The sequence below is a fragment of the Sorex fumeus genome, unplaced genomic scaffold, assembly GCF_029834395.1.
Source record: "Sorex fumeus unplaced genomic scaffold, SorFum_2.1 ptg000061l, whole genome shotgun sequence".
NCBI lineage: Eukaryota > Metazoa > Chordata > Mammalia > Eulipotyphla > Soricidae > Sorex > Sorex fumeus.
Window position 1 is genome coordinate 44,293,501 of NW_026606118.1, and position 23,884 is coordinate 44,317,384.

Here is a 23,884-nt window from a genome sequence, read left to right on the forward strand (position 1 = left end):
GGAATGGTCCACGGTGTTTGGCTGCAAAAGAGGTCTAGCAGGGGTGGGAATGAAAGAAATTCCTGGGTTAGGAATCTGTGAGATTCTGGCAAAGGCAGGGTACTGTAGGAAAATACAGGTTATTGCCAAGTGAAATTAAAGAACCCCTAACAGAAGATAAGAAGATATATACTCATGGATCGGAAATCCCCACCTTGTTAGGATGTTTATTTTCTCCCAGCTGACCTATTCAGTACCATCTCAGGCAAAATCCTAGACGGTTTCCCTATAGAAATTAATAACTGGATTTTAAAATGGCAGGCAAAGGATGTAGCGAGGCAAAACAGACACCAAGAAGAACAAAGTTTATTGCTGATTTCAAGATTTCTTTATTCATTCGATCATTCATTTTGGCCACCCCCAGTGATGCTCAGATGACAGTGCTCAGGGCAATATATATGGTGCCAGGGACGGGACCAGAGTCAAGCCTCGTGCAAGGACAAGCACCTTCTTTGTACACACACACGACGATGCTCAGGGTTTGCTCCTGGATCTGTGTTCAAGCATCCGAGCTGACGGGAGGTCGGGGCCCTTTATTAGCCCATGCAAAGCAAATGCCTTATTTCCTGAATTGCGTCTATCCCAAAATGACCTTAAAGGGACTGGAGAGATAGCACAGCGGGTAGGTCGTTTGCCTTGCACGAAGCCGACCCTGGTTCGATTTCCAGCATCCCATATGGTCCCCTGAGCACCGACAGGAGTAACTCCTGAGTCAGAGTCAGAAGTAACCCCTGTGCATCACCGGGTGTGACCCAAAAAGCAAAAAAAAAAAAACAAAAATGACCTTAAAGGGGTGAGGGTTGGAGAAGAGAGGCACAAGATAATATTTAGGCATTGATGATAACTGAGAGCTTGTTTGGAGGTTCTAGCAGGGGAGCGCAGCTACTCGTATACCCTCGACCGAAGACCGGTCCGTCTCTATCGGGGAAGGCCGTCCTCTTCGACTGAGCGCGCAGCTTCGGGAGGGATGCACATGGAGCGGTGAGGGAGGAAGGGGACACCCGCCTAGCCAGCCAGATCAGCCGAATCAACCCTGGTGATCAATGGGGTGACAGATGTCGCAGCCAGATCGCCGTCACATCCTCACTTTGACCGTGAGTGTGGAAAGGTAGGACTACAGCTGAATCTTACGAAGATAATGTTTATGAGAAACAGCCTCGTTCCTGACGCCCCATTCGCTCTCAATGGAACGACCATCTCCGAATGCAACAGCTATGTGTACCTAGGTCGAGAGGTCAACATGACAAATGACCTGGCACCCGAGCTGCGCAGGAGGAAGAGAGCGGCTTGGAACGCTTTCAAGAACGTCGAAGAAATAGCTAAGAGGACGAAGAACCTCCGGCTCCAGGCACATCTCTTTGATTCCACTGTTCTTCCTGCATAAACATATGCCTCAGAGACCTGGGCCCTAGGCAAACAAGATGAGAACGCTACTCAGGTCTCCCAAGGAAGAATAGAAAGAGCTATGCTTGGAATATCACGTTTCACTCAAGTGAGAGAAAGAATCCGGAGTTCTGCCATCCGTCGACGATCAAGGATCAGGGACGCTGTCTCATTTGCCGAGGTGTCCAAAATCAGATGGGCTGGTCACGTAATGAGATTTAAAGACGACCGCTGGACTAGAGCTGTTACCGACTGGATTCCACGGGATGTCAAAAGACCGCGTGGCCGCCCACCTACCAGATGGTCAGACTTCTTCCTCAAGATCATGAACGATCGGTTTGAGGCCCTTCATGTTCCCGGAGCGAACAGATGCCATTGGGCTACACTAGCACGCGACAGGGACAAATGGAGACGTTACTGGCGCCCGCTCGAGCAAATCGACGACGACTAGCGGGAAGTTAAGTGATTAAGTGATTAAGTGATGATAACTGAATGTAAACAATTCTGGCCAGAGATATTGGGGTGGGGGATGGAGTGTTACAAAAGCTGTAATTTACAGCCTTTGATAGACAAGGCCAATACACTGGGCAGTGATACGAACACGGCGCAGGAACGCAAGAGTACAGCACAACAGTAGGGTCTGATCTATGCTCAGGAATCTCTGAATTTGGCTCTAACAGGTCAAAGGATGGAATCGAGGGCCTGACTCTGGCCACTGGAGGACTAGCCACCAGGTGGGGGTGGGGGTGGGGGGTGCGGGTGGTCATTGGAGGACCGACCACCAGGGGACGCTCCAAGCATGTCTCCGCGTCCCCGGGAGACCTCGGGAGGCTGCGCGCGCGCTCCCGAGGCCGCGCGGGTCGTGCCGGCGCGAGCGCGCTCCGTCCCGCCGGCCGCCAGGGGGCGCCGCAGGCCGGCGCTCGCCCGGTTCCGCTGTCGCAGCGCCGGCGCTGGCGGACCGAGGCGGCCATGGACCGGTTCGTGTGGACCAGCGGCCTCCTGGAGATCAACGAGACCTTGGTGATCCAGCAGCGCGGGGTGCGCATCTACGACGGCGAGGAGAAGGTAGGGAGGCGGCTCGCGGGACGGTGCGCGGGTCCGGGGCGGGTGCGCGCGGCCCGGTTCCCCGCAGCCTCGCTCGACCGGGCCGGCCGCCGGGCCGCCCGGTTCCGCCCCGGCCCGCCCGGGCCCACCCACCCCGCGGAGGCGCCCGCAGAGCCCCCCAACCTCCACCACCGGGGCTCGCTGCCCCGGTGCAGAGCGGCGGGTGGGGTGCGGGGGGTCTCGGAGATCCCCCCACCTCCGGCACCTCCGCCGCCGGCACCCCTGGAGCCCGAGGGACCCGCGAGTGTCCGGGCCGGAACCGGCGAGGGTCGGCTTGGAACGGGGACGTCTTCGCGGCGGCTGCCGGCTGTTGTTGTTGTTGTTGTGGTTTGTCTGTGCTCTGGACCGAGAGAGGCGGGGTGGGGGCGTCCGTGTGCCGGACGGAGGGACGCGGGGAGACCCGGCCCGGCGGCTTGGAGCTGAGCCCGAGGATGCTTTTGCAGAAGGAGATGGGTGTCAACTCCGAAGGGGACGCTCGCTGCAAACTTTCAGAAGCTACCGACGCCCGCCGGGTTCTGGATGAAGGGTGCGGGCTGGAATTCAAGTCCTGCGTCTTTTTTTCACCCACTTCCTCCTCTGTGCCTACGGCCTCGCTCTTTTGTGTGTGCACGGAACTTCTTGTGTGTTCTTTTTTTTTTTTAAACTTTTTTTCTTTTTTGGGGGGTCACATCCGGCGATGCACAGGAGTGACTCCTGGTTCATGCACTCAGGAATCACTCCTGGCGGTGCTCGGGGGACCATATGGGATGCTGGGAATCAAACCTGGGTCGCCCCGTGCAAGGCAAACGCCCTTTCCCCTGTGCTATTGCTCCACCCCCCCCTTTTTTTTAATGTCCCTTCCCAGCCTCGTAGCATTTCCTGGTTGGCACTTTCGCCAACCTGAGGCTCCCGCGAAGGTACTGGAGGCAAGGGGGGGGGGTTACCCAGCTCTCTGCACCCCCAGTCTCGCCCCCACCCCAGGCGTACACCGTTGCCTCCACGCTGAGTCGTGGTCTTCCCTTTGGGATGGAGAGGGAGCATGCACCGGGTGTCCTCCCCAGCGGAGTTGCAAGGCTGACCCTTGGCCCTGCGGTTGAGGATCACTTCCGGGCAGAGCTCAGGGAACCGTATGCAATGCCAGGGATCTCACCTGGTTGGTGCAGAGCCAGCGCGCAGCCTCCACTCTGAAAGGGTTTGATGAACCAAGGCCTAGATCCGGTCCTAAAGACGCCCCCAAAGCCACTCCCTCCTGGAAACCTTCGCACGGTGGCCCTGCTTAATTCCAGCCTGCACACCAGGAACACCGGAGCTGGCTCAGAATATGACTCTGATCTATTCAGAAGCAGCCAAAGTACCAAAACCATCCATGCCAATGTCTGTAAAACCATGGTTAAGCATTGTCTAGTTTTTCCTTTAAACGTTTTTCTTCTTTTTGTTTTAGCTTACAGATCCCCCCAAAATTGTCAGAGGCGGGGCCAGAGCGATGGTACAGCTGAAAGGGCATTTGCCTGCTCGCCAGCCAACCCGGGTTCCACCCCCGACACCCCAATGTGACCCCCTCCCAGGAGTAAGCCCTGAGCACTGCTGGGTGTGGCCTCCCCCCAAATAATAAAATTTAAAAGTCAGAGTCTTAAGAAATAGATCATAGGCAAAATTTGCTTGAGACCCTTTCAGTGCTGGTCCAGAATTTTACCTAAAAGCTGGTGAAGAGACTCTAGAAACTGGAGTAGAAGTCAGCTCATTGCATTGGGCCCCCCACTGGATGGACCACATCACCCACCCTGGTATGACAGGGCCTCCTGCGGCCTCAGCTGCAGGGTGTAGATCTAACTCTGCGCCCATCAGAGTCGTGCTCTGGGGCCCTAAAGCCAGGCAGACTGGTTAGCTTCCACACACATTCCCCAGGCAGGTGGGCACAGGGCTGGTTAAAGCGTTATTTGGGCATTCCCAGAATGTGGCATTCATTGGCCATTCATTCCTCAGCCGGGCCTCAGAAGGAGGCTTGTTTGTATCTTCTGACTCCTTGTAAGTATGTAGGTCGTGTTTTTACAAGAGCCAAAGACCTGACGGGGAGAGAGAGAGAACGGTGGGTAGGGTGCTTGCCTTGCATGTGCCGACCACTGTTCAGTCCTCACACCCTGCCCCGTGGCAGGAGTGATCCTGGATCCCAAAACCAGAAATAAGCCCTGAGCATAGCCAGGTGTGGCCCCCAAATCAAATACAAAAACAAAGCAAAACTGTAGTAGTTCCTGGTACCTTCTCTGTGTCAGGAACTTCGGGCACAATCTCATTTCATCCTGCTCTGAGGTGAGTATTTCACTGATTAACCTTGGCTATGAGCCACCATGCTGCCTATCAGGAGGGACACGGGTTAAACTTATGGAGGGATCAGAACAAGACTTTGGCCTGCTCATGGTGCTTCAGTACATTGCCAGTGTTTGGTAGAGCTGTCCTACCCCCCGCCCCAAAGATGGGGACCCTAGCACCCTCCATGGGTGGGGGAAAGCAGTGCTACCTGACCGGGGTCACAGTCAGTGCCTGGCAGACCTGTGGGCTTTTCTCTCCCACCTGCCAGCATCTTCTCTGGATAAAAGTTAGCTTGTTTATGCAGACTTGGTTCTCATGGCCCCATTATGACCAGATAGTGTTTTTTTTTCATAAGCAGAGTCTACAGACAGGTCATTTGTTTCAATCCACAGAAGCTTCTGTAGTCAGCTAATTAAAAAAAATCATGCAAGAAGGCTTGGAGTGTGCAGAGTAGCTAGTTGGCAGCCTATACCAGGCCATTTAGAAAATGTTTATTTTCTTTCAGCTGGCTCTTACACTTTTAGGAATTTGCCCTGGGGAAGTAAGACTTGCATAAAAATAGAACAAATGAAAATACTCATCTTAGCTTTATATATATAATATATATACACACACATAATGTAGAAAGAAAAATTGGAATCAATGTGAATGTCCACCATAGGAGTTGGCTAATTAAATCAAAACATGTCCCAGTCAGCTGAAGGATTGCTAATAGTCAACAACGGGAAAAAGCAAGCTATATAGCTATAAATGTCATGGTTTCATTTTGTCTAAATTTTTTATACGTATAAAGCATATGCGTTTATATATGTCCAAGTGCATGAACATAATTATGGGTGACTTATTGCAAGATTTTTCTTTAAAAAATGTGTTCAGAGATTTTGTGTATTTTCAACAGTATGTTGCCTTTATAACAAAATATCGTCTAAAATATAGGGCAAGAGTTTAATATTTAGCAAATGCCTTAAGTTAAATCCACTGTAAGCAGTAAAATTCTCCTATGGAGTGGTGAAGCATACCAGCCTGAACTTGTCTGTCAGGTTTAACTCATAATCCTGTGGGATCCCTGGGGGGAAACATTACACAGTTTCTTAGAGTAGCTATATAGCAGCATTTTACATTTGCACATTGTTAACTGACAGCGATGGGACACGCTCTGGCTGAGGTTTAAGTTCACATCCTTATGCTTAAATTTCAGTAGGACCCTCATGTCTTTAAGTAAGTGAGAAAAAAAAAAACACCTCACATTCTGGAGAATTGTGCAGATGTATTGTGTTGTTTTCCTTTTAAAAAATATAAAATTGTAACATGCTGTGCATACAAAGACCTGAAACTTGCTTTTTTTTTTTTTTTACTTAATCTGCTTGATGAATATACTGTATTGCATCCACTCACTGTATTCCATCCTTTCCTGTTTAACCCTGCAAGTCAGAATGCTCCCTCTGCAGGTATGGGGCTTGCCTTGCACACGGCCCACCCGTGTTCGGTCCCTGGCACTGCATGCATTCCCAGGGCACCACCAGGAATCACTCCTGAGAACAGAGCAGGGTGTAAACCCTTAGCGCTGCCAGGAGTAATCCCTGAAGAGTGGAACATTGTTTCTCTTGGATTTGTAATAACCCTAATTGTAAAATGATTGTTTTGTATCATTAATTTACTGTGGTGTAATTCATGAGGGGAAAAATTTGTGGACCATACTGAGTCGTGTGTTGATTGATAATTTATGATGTTCTTGTCTTTCTAGATCAAATTTGATGCTGGAACCCTTCTTCTTAGTACACACAGGCTAATTTGGAGAGATCAGAAAAATCATGTAAGATGCTCTAATTTTTAAACTACCGAAACTTTCCTTTATTCCTCCTTTCTTGCAAAACTATTAATAGATCTAATAACTTTTCCTTTACAGAAAGTCAATAGAGTGTCCCATGTGATCTCTTAATAGAGTGCAGAGAGAGGAGTTAGAGGATTGTCCCTCATTCACACCCAGCAGTGTTTGTCATGATCAAATAGAGAAGTGTGGTGATGCTCATTGCTCATTTTTATCCAGGTCCCATATCTAAATGTTCCACAGACTCAGTCTTCCACATCAGGACTCCTTTCAAAAGCCTCCTGTGTCCCTAGACAATCCGTCCTCTCTGATTACTGGCTGGGAATGGGGAGTACAGCTTTGCTGTGGAGTGGGTGCTTTGGCCTCGATATTGAGAGCTGCCCCAGTCCCACAGCGGGAGGAGAAATCCCTCGCTGCGTTAGTGAGAGAAAGTGATGTGTGTAATGCTCCTGTCTTGGTTTCGAACTGCCTTAACTGGAGAGTGTGTGTGAAGTTCGGTGTTACGGGTCAAATGAGCGCTCGATTATTTTCCTAGTTGCTTTTCTCCACACCCATGAAATTTTCATCCTACATGATGGTTTGTTGTTTTGGGGACTTAGAGGCCACGCTTGGGCAGTTCCTAGGTGTTCCTTCCCATGATACTTGAAGATCTTGTGGTACTAGACATCGGCAACAAACCCTGTACTATTTCTCAGGCCCTATATTACAGTCCTTTGAAAGGTCATTAACCATGTAAAAATAAATGTAAAGATGTAAAAAAAAAATTGTGTTTTGCTGATTTTGTGGTAATAAGGTAAAGGCCCTCCCGTTGATCGTCGATTTGCTCGAGCGGGCCCAGTAACGTCTCCATTGGAGACTTTGTTGTTACTGTGTCTGGCATATCGAATACTCTCGGTAGCTTGCCGGGCTCTCCGAGAGGGGCGGAGGAATCGAACTCGGGTCGGCCATGTTGGCCGCTTGTAAGGCGAACGCCCTACCCGCTGTGCTATCGCTCCAGCCCTTTGTGGTAATATTGCCTATATTAACAATGCATGCCTGGGCTGGAGCAATAGTACGGTGGGTAGGGCATTTGCTTTGCACACATTTGACCTGAGTTTTATCCCCAGAACCCCCTGTTGTCACCCGAGCACAATCAGGAATGTTTCCTGAGTGCAGAGTCAGGAAAGAGATAGTCCAGTGGGGAGGGTGCTTGCCTCACATGTGACCAGCCCAGGTTCAATCCCCAGCGTCTCATATGGTCTCCAGAGCCTTGCCCTAGAGTGATTCCTGAGGCAGGAGTAACCCCAGAGCACCACTGGTTGTGATCCAAGAACAAAACAGTTTGTACACACACAAAAATCTTTTTTTGAGAGATGTGTGTGTGTGTGTGTGCGCACGCGCGTGCGTGTGCATGCATAGTTAGTCCCACTGATCCGTGCTGTGCAGTGCCTCTGTGACCAGGCTCTACTGAAGGTACAACAGGGGTTCTTTTATGCAAAGTAAGCGCTCCAGCCTTTTGAGCCGTCTACCTGGCCTGAAGTAGGTAATCATACTTCAGATGTTGATAAATTAATTTTATTATATGCTTTTTGCTTATCATACAAAGAGGCTAATTTGGAAATCTTAGATTGATTGCACACTAGTTATTTTTGTAAAAAATTATTTTAAAGATTTTGGGAGATTTTGTGTCACCCCCAGTTGTTCTTAGTCTGTGCTTAGCGGTCACACCTGGCACAGCTCAGAGGACCCTGTGTGGTGCCGGGAATCAAACCCAGGTTGGCTGTGTGCAAGGCAGTGCCTTATCTGCTGTATTATCTTTCCAGCCCCCATGACTTGATTTTTCATGCTACAATGCTCCTTAGCACTGCTCGGTATGACCCCTAATTTTTTTTTCTTTTTAATTATACTAATAAAAAGAAGAGGGGCCAGAATCACAGTACAAACCTTGAGCCAGCCAAATGCTGGATAAAAAAGTGCTGTTCTCTGTACTATCACTTAGGTCCCATGGCTGACCCAGGTTCTATCCCTGGCAACACACATTCCCCTGAACACCGTCAGGAGCGATCCCTGAGCACAGCCTGGTGTGACCAAACAAACATTTTTCCTTGGTGTTTGGACCACAAAACAAAACAACGAAAAAATTCAGATCACCAGATAAGAGGGGAAAAATTATAGAGAGGAACCACCCATATAATCTGTAACCCAGTCCTCTTGTTCATCGATTTGCTCGAGGGTACCAGTAACAGCTACATTGTGAGACTTGTTGTTACTGTTTTTGGCATATCGAATATGCCACGGGGAGCTTGCCAGACTCTGCCATGTGGGTGGGATACTCTTGGTAGCTTGCCGGGACTATCCAAGAGGGACAGAGGAATCGAACCTGGGTCGGCCACAATGCATCACAAACACCCTACCCGCTGTGCTATCGCTCCTAAAATTATTATTTCTCTCTTTTATATTTTCATATGTGTTTTATAGAAGTACCATTTTTTTTAGATGTAGTTACTATCAAAAAATAGTCACAACTGCTTTAAACTGCTGATCTTCCACACAGCAAAATGCTACTTCAGTATTGTTTTTATTCAATTTTTCTCCTTATGTTTAATGAGAGAATAGCATTCCTAGTTTTATTGTTCTTCTTCTGAATATTATTATTAATCTGAAACTATAGCTTAGGTTTACATGGTTACAGTAGGATGGATGTTTATCTTACTGATGTATGAAGTCACTACGATAGCTTTGATTGAGTACCTTAAAGATATATGGCATTCTTAGTGCCTGCTGTGGAAGGCTTTCTGATGGCTCCTCGTCCGTTTTCCGTGAATCTTCTATTCGTTTTCTCCTAGGAGTGCTGTATGGCCATTCCTCTCTCCCAAATTGTATTCATTGAGGAACAGGCAGCCGGAATTGGGAAAAGGTGAGGCCTCTGTTAACAGCTTTTGTTACCAAAAGCTTTTCTGTCAGGTTACTATAACTCAGTTGATTAATTACTGTGCCGTCATTGCATCCATGGAAATCACTGCTTAGGACTGTGTAAATGTCACTGTCAGGGATTTCCTTCAGGTGTTATCTTCTTGCCTTGAAGCATGAATCCACGACTAGGTGTGTGGTAACATCCCCGGATTATAACAAATGAATGCGGGCCACCTTCCTGTGCGTATTTCCGCACTTTTACTTTTGCCTGTCTACTTGTACCACTCTTTACTTGAAATCTCAGATTCTTCTCAGAGAAATAACTGACTTTGCTCTTTTAACATCTTCACTTTCGAACATCTCCAAGACTGAGATGCTTCTTTGATTGAATGGATTTTGAACTTGATGAAATATGGTAATTGAATAACCCAAAAAAAGTGAACACATGAATGAACAGGCATGGATTTTTATGCATATTTTAAGATTTCTTGGTGGTGGTGGGAGGGCAGGGTTGGGCCACACTTGATTGAGCTCAGGGCCTGCACCTGGTTCTCTGCCCAGGGATTACCTATGCAGGGTGTTGGAGATTGTATCGGGTGCCAAGGATCAAACCAGGGTGTTTGCTGCAAAGCAAGTGCCTTACCCTGTATTATCTCTCTGACCCCTTTAGGATTTTTTTTGGGGGGGTCACACCCGACGGTGCTCAGGGGTTACTCCTGGCTCATGCACTCAGGAATTACTCCTGGCGGTGCTTGGGAGACCATATGGGATGCTGGGAATCGAACCCGGGTCCACCATGTTGGCTATGTGCAAGGCAAATGCCCTACCCGCTGTGCTATCGCTCCAGCCCCCTCCTTTAGGATTTTTAAACTTCATTGCATACCATTATTTTTTGTTTAATCATGTTAGGTTTACTTTGACAGAATTGTTAATAGGACTCAGGGTGTTTTTCTTTTATGTAAATCCTTTTGTTCATTCAGCCTGTCCATATTGTCATTGTTTTGCTTGCTTTATTTTATGGTTCATCATATATTGTACTGAGATTCTGCGTACAACGTTTATTTGCTCACCTTACGGGAGAATGTTAAACAGCAGTGGAATCGAGGAAGGCTCCTTACACACCTGGTTAATTCACTAACCCAGGGCATTCATTTCGCTGAGAGGCCCCACGCCTGCTTCAGCTGGACAGTGATAATTAGGCCAGCGTATAGGTCTAAGCAAAGTCAAATTGAATAGTGGGTGAATCTATACTGGCTCATAATGTAAACGCTATACACAAGGTAGAGTATGAGTGTTTGGTTTTGCCAGTCTTTACAGAAGATTGTTTATTAGGCAGTTTGGAGGTAAAACATAACTGAAAAAATACAGTGCTATTTTTTTTATGGTGCAGGGCAGTAGACATAAACATTACAGTAATTTGTGTTCACAGAGCAGTGACATTTTGAGAATTGTTTTTGCTATTATCTTTCTAGATCATACTGTTGATTGAGTGGCATTTTCCAAAAAGACACTCTAGGATATTAGTTTTGGATGGAGATTTAATAAAATGTCAGCTGGCCAGTTTTACACTGATAAGCTTTCACAGTTTGTTTTTAAATGGGTAAGGAAGTATGCTTTGGCAGGTTATTGACCCCCTGCAAATTTGTGACTTGACTCTATAGATGGAAACCCCGAATAATGAATTAAAATCACGGACCAGTCTAATTTTCCACCTGTTCACTAATTAAGGAGCAGGAAGATAGCTTAAGGGCCTGGAGAGCAGGCTTCACATTCAGGAGGCCAGATTCAGTCCCCAGCACTGTGTGATACCCGGAGTACTGCAGAGTGACCACCAAGCACTGAGGTGGAAATGGCCCCTGAGCACCACTGGTTGAGGCTGAAAAAAAAAAAAAAAAAAAAACCAGAAAAGCCTGAATTACGCCAAGCTTTAAAGGACTCCTTTGGGGGTATTTGTTTCTACATCAATTTAAAATGTGATTTGAAATACACTGGTGTGCAAATAGTTAATTATTTTTAAAAGGCAGTTCAATATATCCTTTTCACTTTCCTTAGTGCCAAAATAGTGGTTCATCTTCATCCAGCTCCTCCTGGCAAAGAACCTGGTCCATTCCAGAGTAGCAGGAACTCCTATGTCAAACTCTCCTTCAAAGAACATGGCCAGATTGAGGTAAATTTCCACATGAATCAAATTGAACTGGAAAAAAAAGTGTATGTGTGTACGTTTATTGCCATTTATTAGTATAATTGGGGCCATAGAGACAGTACAGTGGGTAAGGTATTTTGCCTTGCATGGGGCAGACCGGGGTTCTATCCCTTGCATCCTATAGATCCCCTGAGCCTGCCAGGAGTGATCTCTGAGCACAGAGCCAGGAGTAAGCCCTGAGCACTGCTGGATGTGGCCTAAAAACAAAGATAGATAGATATAGTAAAGTCAGTATTGTACAGCATTTTGGGTTTCACTCTTTTTGGTTCATTTTGTTTTCGCTTTTGGTTTTTGGGCCACAGTTGATGGTGCTCAGGGATTAGTCCTGTCTCCGCACTCAGGAATTACTCCTGCTGGGCTTGGTGGACTTATGGGCTGCTGGGGATCAAACCCCAGTAGGACACATGCAAGGCTAACGCCCTTACCACTTTACTATGGCTCTGGCTCTTTACTCTTATTTTTGCATTCGAAACTTTATGGAATTTAAGGCTGATTAATAGAGAATATGAAATTTAGATTTCCATAGAACAGAAAGCAGAATGGTGTGGTTATAAGGAAAGAACAGAGGCCGGAAATCTACTTAACCTACTAATAATATTAACAGACTACTAGTAAAGTTGACAGTGATATATAGTTCGGCCTAGTGGACAGAAAGCTTAGTGCAGTAATTTATCCAACTACTTCATATCTGAAAACTCACCAGCTTTCAATCTGTCTAACTTGATTCATTTCTTGGAACCCTAATCACTTCAGTAGTCAGTAGCATATAGTTATACACTTGAATTAAGTTGTTGTGCTTTTTTAAATTATTATTATTGGTAAGGGGAGGGTTGGGGCCACACCCAGTGATATTTTGGAGTTACTTCTGGCAGTGCTCAGGAGGCCATTTGTGGTGCCAGGACCAAGCTTAGGCCTCCTGCGTGCATGTAGCCTATTGAGCTGTCTGTCCAGCCCTGTATGTCTCTCTTTAAGACATTAATAAGTATGCAATTATCTCCTTATCCGTATTATAAATTATTTTTTAACATCACCATAAGTGTTCCTCACACAGTTGATCTTAAAACGACTATTTATAAACGACTAATTGAATTATATTCTCTTTAATTTGAAAATATAGTTGATTTTTTTTTTAATACAGCCATGTTTTGGTCCTTTGATTTCTGCCTTCAAATTTTAGCTAGACCTGTTTTTTCTGTACTTCCTTCATGGGTAATAACTGTATATTTTTCTTGGCACTGTGTCGATTTCCCCATAGACTGAAAACAAAATACACACACACACACACACACACACACACACACACACAGGATTGTTTAAAGTAAGTCTATTTATGTCATTGTCACTTACCTTTTGTTGAAAATAGTTCACTTAACATAGGTCAGTTCCTTCTGTATTCTTCTTTTGTGCTTGAAGTTGATCTAAGAAAAGAACTTCCGTCGGTTTCCTTTGATGTCTCTGGATCCTAGACATCAGTTGTAATGAACCACACAGATCTTTCTGCTAAAGAGCTAAACAGTGATTTGCCTGAGGATGCTGCAGCCTGACCAATTCATTTAAAGTTCACATATGTGCCTAACAGTTCTACAGGCGTTTATCAGAGGAGATGACCCAGAGAAGGTGGGAGAATATGCCGGTTTCCCAGTCACTACAAACAAGAGGAGGCTCCCAGGTATTTCAAAAACTGCTTCTTTTTTTCCCCCCACTCCCTTTTTCCCTCCGTTCTTGCAGCCCATGATTTAAGCAGGTCGCGCTTGCTTGGCTGCAGGGCCCTGTGGGATCTGTGACTGCAGTGACGCACTTTAGTTTCGGGACTTTGACATTCTTGTCTGTGCACCCATTATGCATTGTTGGGGCCCCTGGGGTGTCCCTCAACAAAGCCCCTGGGAACTCAGCTTTTAACACTTCACCTCAGTTGTGCAATTCAGGTGCTTTTAGCTCCTGATCCATCCCTGAGCCCCTTAAACTGTCCCTTAGTCCAGTATTTTCAGCTCTGTACTTGAATCTTTATTACAGAAAATACTTAATTATGGACTATTAAAAAAAAACAAAATAATATTAGGATAAAAAAATTTCTGGAACCCAATTTAGTGTTTTGCGGATGGTAGCGAAAATAAATGACATTTATTTGAATAACAAAATAGATGACTGCTAACGAGAGTAGTTCCAGGGTCAGTAGAAGTTCATTTTCATTCACTTCGTCAATGTAGCATTTAAGAGAACAGAAAACACCACTGGGTACTGTTTCTCGGTCAGACAGCATTAATCAGTGCTATGGACAGAAACTCAGATGTGTAAAAATGGCTTGTATAACAATTGTCAAGAACCATAATTTTAGCCTCAACATTTTGCACATTTGAGACCTTATTAAATAACTCACATATGCAGGATAGCCTCTCAAAGAACAAAAGTGAATGAAAAATTTAGTTCATATTTAAAAAATGCCAATTACTGTATATTCAGTTTTTCTATATGAGGACTTGAAGATAATTATGTTGGCCCAAAGCAGACTCACTGTCACTGTCCTCCCATTGTTCATCGATTTGCTTGAGCGGGTCCAGTAACATTGTGAGACTTGTTGCTGTGTTTGGCATATCGAATATGTCACGGCCCAAAGCAAACATGTTTTGAAAAGAAACCAGATCTAATTGTATGTGATGTTTCTATGGGTGTTTGTGGGTTTCTTCCACCCCTGAGAACATTATGTGGTAGTTTAAAAGATTATGCTGTTCATTTTTTGTATGTTTTACTTTCTTCTTTTGTCTTTCAGCCAGGAAGAATAAGGGCTGTAGGAATTGTGGGTATTGAAAGGAAACTGGAAGAAAAGAGGAAAGAAACCGACAAAAACATTTCTGAGGTAATTCTTACACAATAGTTCTCATTAGCTGTGTTTCTTAGTCATTCCTCTTCATTCTGGGATTCATTCTTGTCCAAATTTATGTTCTCCGTATATTTTTAGATGCATTTCTGTCTGTATGTTGGATTGTATATAGTTTGCCTGAAGCTACATAGCCCCTGATTCTGTGTAACTAAGAAGGCATAATTTAGTCAGAACATGTATAAAAGTTTTTTTTTTCTTTCTGAACAAGAATGAAATAGAACTATACGTTTGTTTCTTCTTATATTAGGAGCATTATGGATTTGTATGTGTGAATTTTATTTTTGGGGGTGGGATTGGGCCATACCCGGCTTTACTTAGGGATTACTCCTGTCTCTGTGCTCAGGGATCACTCCTGGTAGGTGCAGGGGACTATAAGGGGTGCTGGGGATTGAACTTGGGTCAGCTGTAAGGAAAGCACCTCAACTGCTGTACTGTCTCTTCAACCCAGTGTATGTGAATCTTAAAGACTAGCTGGAATTGATGACAGACTATTGAATAATTATTTTGGATATTTGGATATTTTGGATACTTGTTCAGAGAAAAATGGTATTCTGTGGCCATTAACCCTGGCCAGATGTTGTACAATTTTTCTTAATGGTTAGGGGCCAGACACAGACAGTAGGTATGTCTCCATCCAGCCCATCACTTTGTTATATCAACCTCACCTGAACATGTGTTTATGGTGGGTTTTGTTGTTGTTATTTAAAAAAACATTTTTTTTTGAATTTTTATGTCAGCTTCCCTTCACCAGTGTCCCTAGCTTCTTTTCCACCATGCCTTCATTTCTTTACCTCTATTCTTCTGCTGTCTACATTCTGGGGAGCTAGGGGTGATGGAGTTATATCCCTCCTTTCATACCTTATCCAGCTATTCCACCTACCACAGATAAGTGAGATCATCCTGTGTTTGTCCTTCTGTTTTGGGCTTACTTCACTTAACATGTTCTCCTCCAGTCCGGCCAAGTTGCAGCAAGTTGCATGATTCTGTCTTTCCTTGTAGCTGCTTAGTATTCCGTTATGTATCTATACCACATCCTCTCATCCATTCATCTGTTGCTGGATACCTGGGTTGATTCCAAATCTTAGCGATTGTACTGAGTGCTGCAATAAATAATAATGTCTTTGTCCTTTTGATGAATGTTTTTGAGTTCTGGAGGTAGTAGATACCCAGAAGTGGAATTGCTGGGTCATTACGGCAGCTCAGGTGTTAGTTTGCCAAGAACTCTCCAAACTATTTTCCTTAGGGGTTGAGTCAAGCAGCAGTCTCACCAGCAGTGGATGAGAGTTCCCTTTTCACCACATCCCCTTCAACACAGATTGCTACAGTATTTCTGATAGTTTATTCTCTTTGGTGTGAGATGGTATTTCATTGTCATCCTGATGGAGCACTTTTTCATGTGCCTATTGGCTATCTGTCTGTCTTCTTCAGAAAAATGGCAGTTTGTTTCCTCTCCCTGATTTTTTTAATATTTTTTTATTTTTTTGTTGTTGCTTGATCTTTGCAAGTACTTTATGTACCTCACATATCAACCCTTAACCTGATTTGCTGAGTGCAAATATTTTCTCCCATTCAGTTAGTTGTCTTTTAGTTTAGCCTGGCTTTCTCTTGTCATGCAGAAACTCTTTAATTTGATGACCTATTTGGTTTTTTTTAATTCTGTTGCTACCAAGAGTATCTTGCCTGCACGGCAAAGCCTAGCAAGCTCCCCGTGACGTATTCAATATGCCAAACACAGTAACAAGAAGTCTCAAAATGGAGATGTTACTGGGCCCACTCGAGCAAAAATCAATGAACCATGGGAGGACAGTTTGTTTGTTGTTTGCTATTGTTAGTGATAGATAGCACAGCGGTAGGGCGTTTGCCTTGCGCGCAGCCAGCCTGGCTGAGCCAGGTTCGATTCCTCCGCCCCTCTCGGACAGCCTGGCAAGCTACCGAGAGTATTCAGTATGCCAAACACAGTAACAAGAAGTCTCACAATGGAGATGTTACTGGGCCTGCTCAAGCAAATCGATGAACAACGGGAGGACAGACAGACCATTGTATCAATACAGACATCTTTGAGGCCCACATATTGGAGAGTTCTGCCCATATTTTCTTCAGTGTACTTTATAGTTTTTTGGTCTAAAATAAGGTATTTGAGCCACTTTGAATTGACTTTTATGTAGTATACATCTTTAATATTTCACACAAGCTTATACAGTTTTTTCAGCACCATTTGTTGAAGAGAAGCTATTTTTATTTCATGTTCTTAGCTTCTTGGTTGAAAATTAGCTGATAAATATGGGGATTTGCCTTGGATACTCAATTTTCAGAACTGAGTCAGAATCTATCCTTATTTCAATGCCATGCTGGTTTGGATCACTGTAGTTTTATAGTATATTTTGAAGTTAAGTAATGCGATGCCTCCCAGTTTCTTATTTTTGGCTATTCGAAGTTTGTTATGATTCGATATAAGCTTTATTATTGACCACAAGTTCTTGAAGAATATTGTCTGAATTTGGATGGGGATTGTGTTAAATTCATATACTAGTTTAGATAGCAAGGTCATTTGACAATATTGATTCTTCCAGTCCGTAAGCATGAAATAGATTTTTTTTTCCTAAGTTCTTCTCTCTCTTAGGTGATTTAAAGTTTTCCTGGTACAGATTTCCCACCTCTTTTGTTGATTCCTAGATACTTGATGCTTATCAACATTATTTTGAATGGGATAGACTGTTTGATCACTTTCTCTGTGCATTCATTATTTGCATCTAAGAATGTAGCCAATTTTTGCATATTGACTTTGTAGCTTGCCACTTTACCCTGTTGCTTTATTGTTTCTAGGAGATTTTTTTTTTTGGAGTGGACTCTACAGTCTTTTATATATGTATTATATCATCTTCATGTAGTTATGATTTGATTTCTTCCTTAACAATTTGGATCTCTTTGATTTCTTTTTCTTGCCTGGTTGCTGTAGCTAGGTCTCCTAATATTATGTTGTATAAAAGTGGAGACATTGAACATCCTTGCCTTATAAGTAATCTCAGATGAACTGCTTTCAGTTTTTCACTATTAAAATTGATACTGACTGTGGGCTTGTTTAGATGGCTACAACTATCTTGAGCAAGGTTCCTTGCGCCCTGTTTCATTGAGAGTTTTTATATGAATGGATGATGAATCTTTTTGAAAGCTTTTTCTGCATCGACTATATGATCATATGATTCTTTACTTTTACTGATCATATTATTCTTGTATTTAATTTTACTGATGTGGTGTATTACATTAATTGATTTGCGTATGTTGAACCATCCTCGCATCCCTGGGTTGAATTCCTCTTGATTGTCCATGATGTTTTGGATGTACTGTTAGATTCGGTTTGTTAATACTTTGTTAAGGATTTTTGTGTCAGAGTTCATCAGGAAGATTGATATGAAATTTTCTTTTCTAGAAGTGTGTCAGCTGTGAATATTAGTGTAATGTTGGCTTTCTAGAAGGTGCTAGGAAAGATTCCTTTGTCTTTGATATTTTGGAAGAGCTTAAGGAGCAAAGGGTAAATCTTCTTTGAAGGTTTGATAGAACTCATCAGTGAACCCATCAGGACTGGGTCTTTTGTTGTTGGGGAGATTCTTAATTATTGTTTTGATTTCCTTGCTTGTGATTGGCCTGTTCAGATTTTCTGCTTTCTCCTTGTTCAGATTTGGGAGATTATAGGATTCTAAGAATCTGTCCATTTCTTATAGGTTTTCCAACTTAAAAGCGTAAAGTTGGGACTGGAGCAATAGTATAGCGAGTGGGGTATTTGCCTTGTACATGGACGACCCGGGTTCGATTCTCAGCATCCTGTATAGTCCTCGAAGCACTGCCAGGAGTAATTCCTGAGTGCAAGAGCCAGGAGTAACCCCTGTGCATTGCCAAGTATGATTCCCCAACCCCCCCCCATAGTAAAAAAGTAAAAAAAGCATAAAGTTGTTCATAGTGACCTCTCGTAATACTTTGAATTTCTGAGGAATCTGTTGTAATTTCTCCCCTTTAGTCTCTGATCCAATTTATTTGAACATTTTCTCTTTTTACCTCATGAGTCTAGCTAAAAGTTTGTCTTATTTATTTTTCTGAAGTACCAGTCCCTGGATTAATTGATTCCTTGTAATGCTATCTTAGTTTCGATGTTACCTATTTCTGCTCTAGTTTTTACCATTTCCTTCTTTATCCCACTGTTTGGGCTCATTTGTTCCTTCTCCAGATTTTTGAGCTGTTTCAGTTGTTGATTATGGGCTTTCTCTTCTTTCTTAATGTTGACTTGCATTCTCCTTAATATAGCTGTTATTGTGTTCCATAGTTTCTGATAGTTTGTATCTTCATTATCATTAATTTCAAGGAATCTTTTTATTTCTTCTTTGATTTTTTTCTTTAATACAGTTGTTTAACAGTGATTTGTTTAGCTTTCACGTATTAGTACATTTCCCCTTCTTTTTGTGGTTAATTTCTTTCATGGCATTGTGAGGTTACATAGTATGATTTCTGTATATATAAATTTATGTTGTTTGAGTTATGCCTTTGTATTTGATCTGTCCTGGAGAGCATTTCATGTGCACTGGAGAAGGATATGTATTCTGCTTTTAGCAGGTGGAGATTCCTATTTATATTTAATAATCTAGTCCTTACAGCTCCTCATTTAGTGCTCATCTCGTTACTGGTATTCAGTCTGGTTGATCTATCTGGTAAAAGTGGGATATTGAAGTCTCCCACTATTACTGTGTCTCAGTGCGTTTCTCTAGGTTCCTGAGAAGTTTTATGAACTTCATGACCCCTTATTTGATGCATAAATGTTGTATTAGAATTAGTGCTTCTTGATCTGTTGTTCTCTTAACCGTTAAGTCATATTCTTTTCTGTGGGAAAAGTTTCTTTGGGGGGCTATTCCCAGTGTGGTTCCGGAAGGACTCAGTGCTCTATTCTTGGGGTTTACTCCTGGTAGCACTTGTGGGAGCATGATGTGCTGGAGCTGGACCCTGGGCCTCCGGGAACATGCAGAGCACGCGCTCAGCTGCCTCTTCAGTGCTCGCCGAGGTCATGCTTATAGCTCCTCATAAAATTCAGGACCGGTCTGTCAAATAATTTTGAAAAGTTACAAAAGAATGATTTTTATGTGTCCCTTCCACATTTAAGTAATGGACATATTTTTTCTCTACTATGTAAGTACTCGGACTTTACACTCGCCTAGTTCTCCTTGGGTTTCAGGTTTATTAAGTGTTTTTGTCATTTTCGGCAATTCTTATGTTAATATTTTTCGGTACACTTTGGTTCTCTGAAGCTTATTTCCCGGTAGATTTTCCCAAATGTGCTCAGAGAGTAATTTCCTGAGTTCTGGTATATTCACATGATTTCTTAGACATGAAAATCAGTTTTGTCGGATCTCAGGTCCAGAACTAGGGAGCTGGCTCGACCGGTAGAGCGTAGGCTGGCATGCCCAAGGCCCTGAGGCCCATCCGTGCTGTGCCCAGCCTCCAGCGCCACTAGGGATAGTTCTCTAGCTGGGAGTGGCTCTGCTGGCACCCAGAGCTGCCGGCCTCAACGGGACTGCTTTGCTTGGTGCCAGCACTGGTCCCCCGCTCGCACACCCCAGACCTAGTATCACTGGGAAGCACCCTGGGCCCCGTTGGCAGTTGTCCCTTTTAAAAAAGAAAAGAAGTGAACTCCTTGGTTCACCTTTTCTTTCCTTGGTGACTTCAATATGTAACTTCGAGTTTGTTTGTTTGGGACGAAGTGCTACTGTCAACGAGTGATGATGCCTTAAGTTTTCCCCCTTTAAAAATGACTTACTTTTTTTTTTCCCCCAGATGGCCAAAGGATTTTTTTTGTGTTGGTTTTTTCTTTTTTTTCTTTTTCTATAAAGTCTAGTAATTGTACTAGAACCTACTTGTGTATATTTATTTACAGATACACAATGTGCTTTCAGTGTCTAGTTTTAAGAGCTTCTAAAAAATTAGGTGAGTTTTCTGTATTACCATTTCCAATCATGGCTGATATTTTTTCCTTTGAGATTTCCCATTAGCTGTGTGTTGTAGATGTACTGTGTGTGGTCATTTTTTGTCTAAGTCTCGGTCATGCAATCATCAAACACATTTCCCTTCACCAGTTGACTTGAATCATTTTAGTCACATTTTCCAGCTCGTTTTAAAATAAGACCGATGAGCCTGAGTTTTTTTTTTCTTTTTGGGTCACACCCAGCTATGCACAGGGGTTACTCCTGGCTCTGCACTCAGGAATTACTCCTGGCAGTGCTCAGGGGACCCTATGGGATGCTGGGAATTGAACCCCGGTTGGCCCCCTGCAAGGCAAATGCCCTACCAGTTGTGTGCTAATATTCCAGCCCCCCCCCCCCCAGTTGATTTCTGACATGCTTCTTGCGTGTCTATGTTATTCTGCTCTTTGTTTTCTTATAATTTGCTGTGGGATTTGATTGATAATTTGCTCTAGCTAATTGAAAAATATATACTGTCACTGGTTTTTGTGGTCCCAGGGGTTGAACCCAGGGTCTCTCTATACCACTTGAGTCATTTGCAAATTTTTCTGGGAAATTCATGTTCCTGACCTTTTTTGAGGAGAGTTGACTTGGCCCACAGCCCCGCCTCCTGGTGTTTCCATGTGTCAGGAGGGCACGTGTTGCTTTCTTTATCCTGCACCCCTTCTTAGCCCCTGGTTTCATCTACTTTCTCCTTCCTTATTCACATTTTGATTCCTCAGTAGTCTCTGCCCCCCATCATGCAGGTGACTCCGTCTCAAGGCCGCCTGCACCTCACTGGGGTCTCCTCCTGCTCACCCATTCTCGGCCTGGGCAGCCCCTCCCTGTGCTGGCGCTTGCCCTGTGTCTGTGAGTCTGTCCGCTTCTGCATGAACACCTCCTGGCTCACGGGGGCGTTCTCTGACTCTCGGAGCTGTTGCTTCCCCGTTCTCTTGCTTAGAGACCGAGGTCGTACAGGTCTTGTGGCCCAGGGTGAGTCTTGGGGTCTTTGTGGTTATCTTTTTACTTAGCTTTGTCCCACATTCTGACCTTGGATTTTGCTTTGGAGATCGAGTTGCCTGCAGGACAAGTGCCTTGGCCTCTGTGTCTGGTGTACACTGGGATTGAGGGAGATTACAAACCACCTTCGGTTCCTGTTCACTTTCAGCATGTGAGCAGTAGCAGGGCTTTTCTCCACAGAGGTCATCTGCAGACACCGAGCGTGGGGCTCCTGACTCATGGGCTAGGTGTCATTTGCTGCGCCACGACACTCTGCTGCCTGGGGGTGCTGTCACTCGCCTTTCAATGACTTTTTTCCCCATGGGGGGGGCAGTATTTTGGGTCATGCCTGACAGTACTCGGAGGCTACTCCTGTGTCTGTGTTCAGAGAGTTACTCCGGTGACCATATGTAAAACCCAGGCCACCAACCTGCAGGACAAGTGCCTTGGCCTCTGTGTATCCCTCCAGCCCTTCTCTCAGTGACTTTTATTGTTACCCTTTCTGTGTGACACTGTGGAGATGGCATGGGGCTGATGTGGCATTGTTAGCATTTCCTTTCCTGAGTGTGTCTGACTCGATTTCCTGCATTTGTGGGCCGTTGTACACGTACCCTGCTCCCTCGTGCAGGTCACGGGGTTATTCGGCACACAGACCTCACTTCCCGCCCTGTGAGAGTCCAGCATCGGTGCATCAGTGGACACTGCTGCTGCTTAAACAGGCCACGGGCTAATGGAGAACATCAAGGCCACCAGGGAAGTATATAAGATAGGCTCTCTGTTGGGGCCGGGGAGGGCTAGTTAGCAGAGAGATGGATGCCAAAGCCTAAAGAGGAGCAGGGGCTCCCCACCCAGGCCTCACAGGACTCCAGGTAGAGAGACGCAAAGAATGTTGGAACAGGATCTGGACACTGGGGCAGCCATGTGCAAGAACAACGGGCATTCAGGAACATGGTACTTAAGGGCTAGAGACATAATGCAGCAAGTAGGGCACTTGTCTTGCACACAGCCGACCTAGGTTCAATCTTCAGCACCCCGTATGGTCCCCCGAGCACATCACCAGAAGTGACCCCTGAGCGCAGAACCAGGAACAAGCCCCTTAGCATTGCCAGGTATGGCCCCCAAAAAAGTGTGTGTGTGTGTGTGTGTGTGTGTGTGTGTGTGTGTGTGTGTGTGTGTGAAGAGAGAGATAGTTACTGTTGAAGCTAATAGCCAAAGTAATGACTGAGAATCCATCAGAAATAGTGCTATGAATTAGCTTAATGGGGTTGGGGGGGAGGCGTGGAGAGGTAGCAGAGAGAGGAGGAGAGGTGGAGGGGAGCTGGAGAGAAACTAGGGACACTGTACACTGGTGAAGGGATGGGTGTTGGAACATTCGGTCACGGTCGGTCCTCCTGTTGTTCATCGATTTGCTCGAGCGGGCCCAGTAACATTGTGAGACTTGTTACTGTGTTTGGCATATCGAATATGTCACGGGGAGCTTGCCAGGCTTTGCCGTGCGGGTGAGATACGTCACGGGGAGCTTGCCAGGCTCTCCGAGAGGGACGGAGGAATCGAACTCGGGTCAGTCATATTGGCTGAGTGCAAGGCAAACGCCCTACCGCTGTGCTATCGCTCCAGCCCATTGGAACATTATATGACTGAAACCCAATCCTGAACTACCTTGTAAAATATTGAAAAGAGGACACTCCATCATGTCTTTTTTTTTGTGGGGTGTGGCTTGGGCCACACCTGACTCTGCCTGCACTCAGGAATTACTCAGGCGGGGCGCTGGGACCATATGTGGTGTTGGGTACTAACCCCATGTCTCCGTGTGCAAGAGAGGCACCCTGCCGTTGGAATATTGCTCTAACCTTTACCCCATCATTTTAAAGCAGATGCTCTTTTCCTCAGAATTGAAGTGGAGAATATTGCCTGTGCAAAGAGATGTAGATGGCCCTATGAACTGGCAGATAAAGGACAGAATGGAATTGTGTGTCATACATTCCTGTGATTTTTGTTTATAGGTCACTTCTATTTATAGGTGTCCTATTTATAAATCATTTCTACCCCTATGTTTTAGACAGTTAGTTTCTTCCATATTTTATAAAAAAAAGTAGAAATAAAACTGAGGATGTTTTTGAGTGTTTGAGTTTTAGAATTACTTAAAACATTTTATAGGTCAATCTTTTTTTTTTTTTAAATTTTTATTAGTGAAACACCATGAGGTACAGTTGTAGTCTTACAAATTTTTGTGCTTGGGTTTCAGTTATTCAGTGATCGAGTACCCATCCCAGGTCAATCTTTTTTAAAAATTG

General features: G+C 44.6%; 1 protein-coding gene across 1 annotated transcript in view; it reads left to right on the forward strand.

Annotated features, from left to right (window-relative positions):
- Positions 1 to 2,376: 2,376 nt before the first annotated feature.
- Positions 2,377 to 23,884, forward strand: part of VPS36 (vacuolar protein sorting 36 homolog) — a 35,809-nt gene continuing 14,301 nt past the window's right edge. The window contains exons 1-6 of the mRNA XM_056126104.1: positions 2,377 to 2,487; positions 6,557 to 6,625; positions 9,466 to 9,536; positions 11,585 to 11,699; positions 13,315 to 13,404; positions 14,503 to 14,589. Of these exons, the coding sequence (XP_055982079.1) occupies positions 2,392 to 2,487; positions 6,557 to 6,625; positions 9,466 to 9,536; positions 11,585 to 11,699; positions 13,315 to 13,404; positions 14,503 to 14,589 (528 nt within the window). The 5' untranslated portion in view covers positions 2,377 to 2,391. The remainder of the gene's footprint in view (positions 2,488 to 6,556; positions 6,626 to 9,465; positions 9,537 to 11,584; positions 11,700 to 13,314; positions 13,405 to 14,502; positions 14,590 to 23,884) is intronic.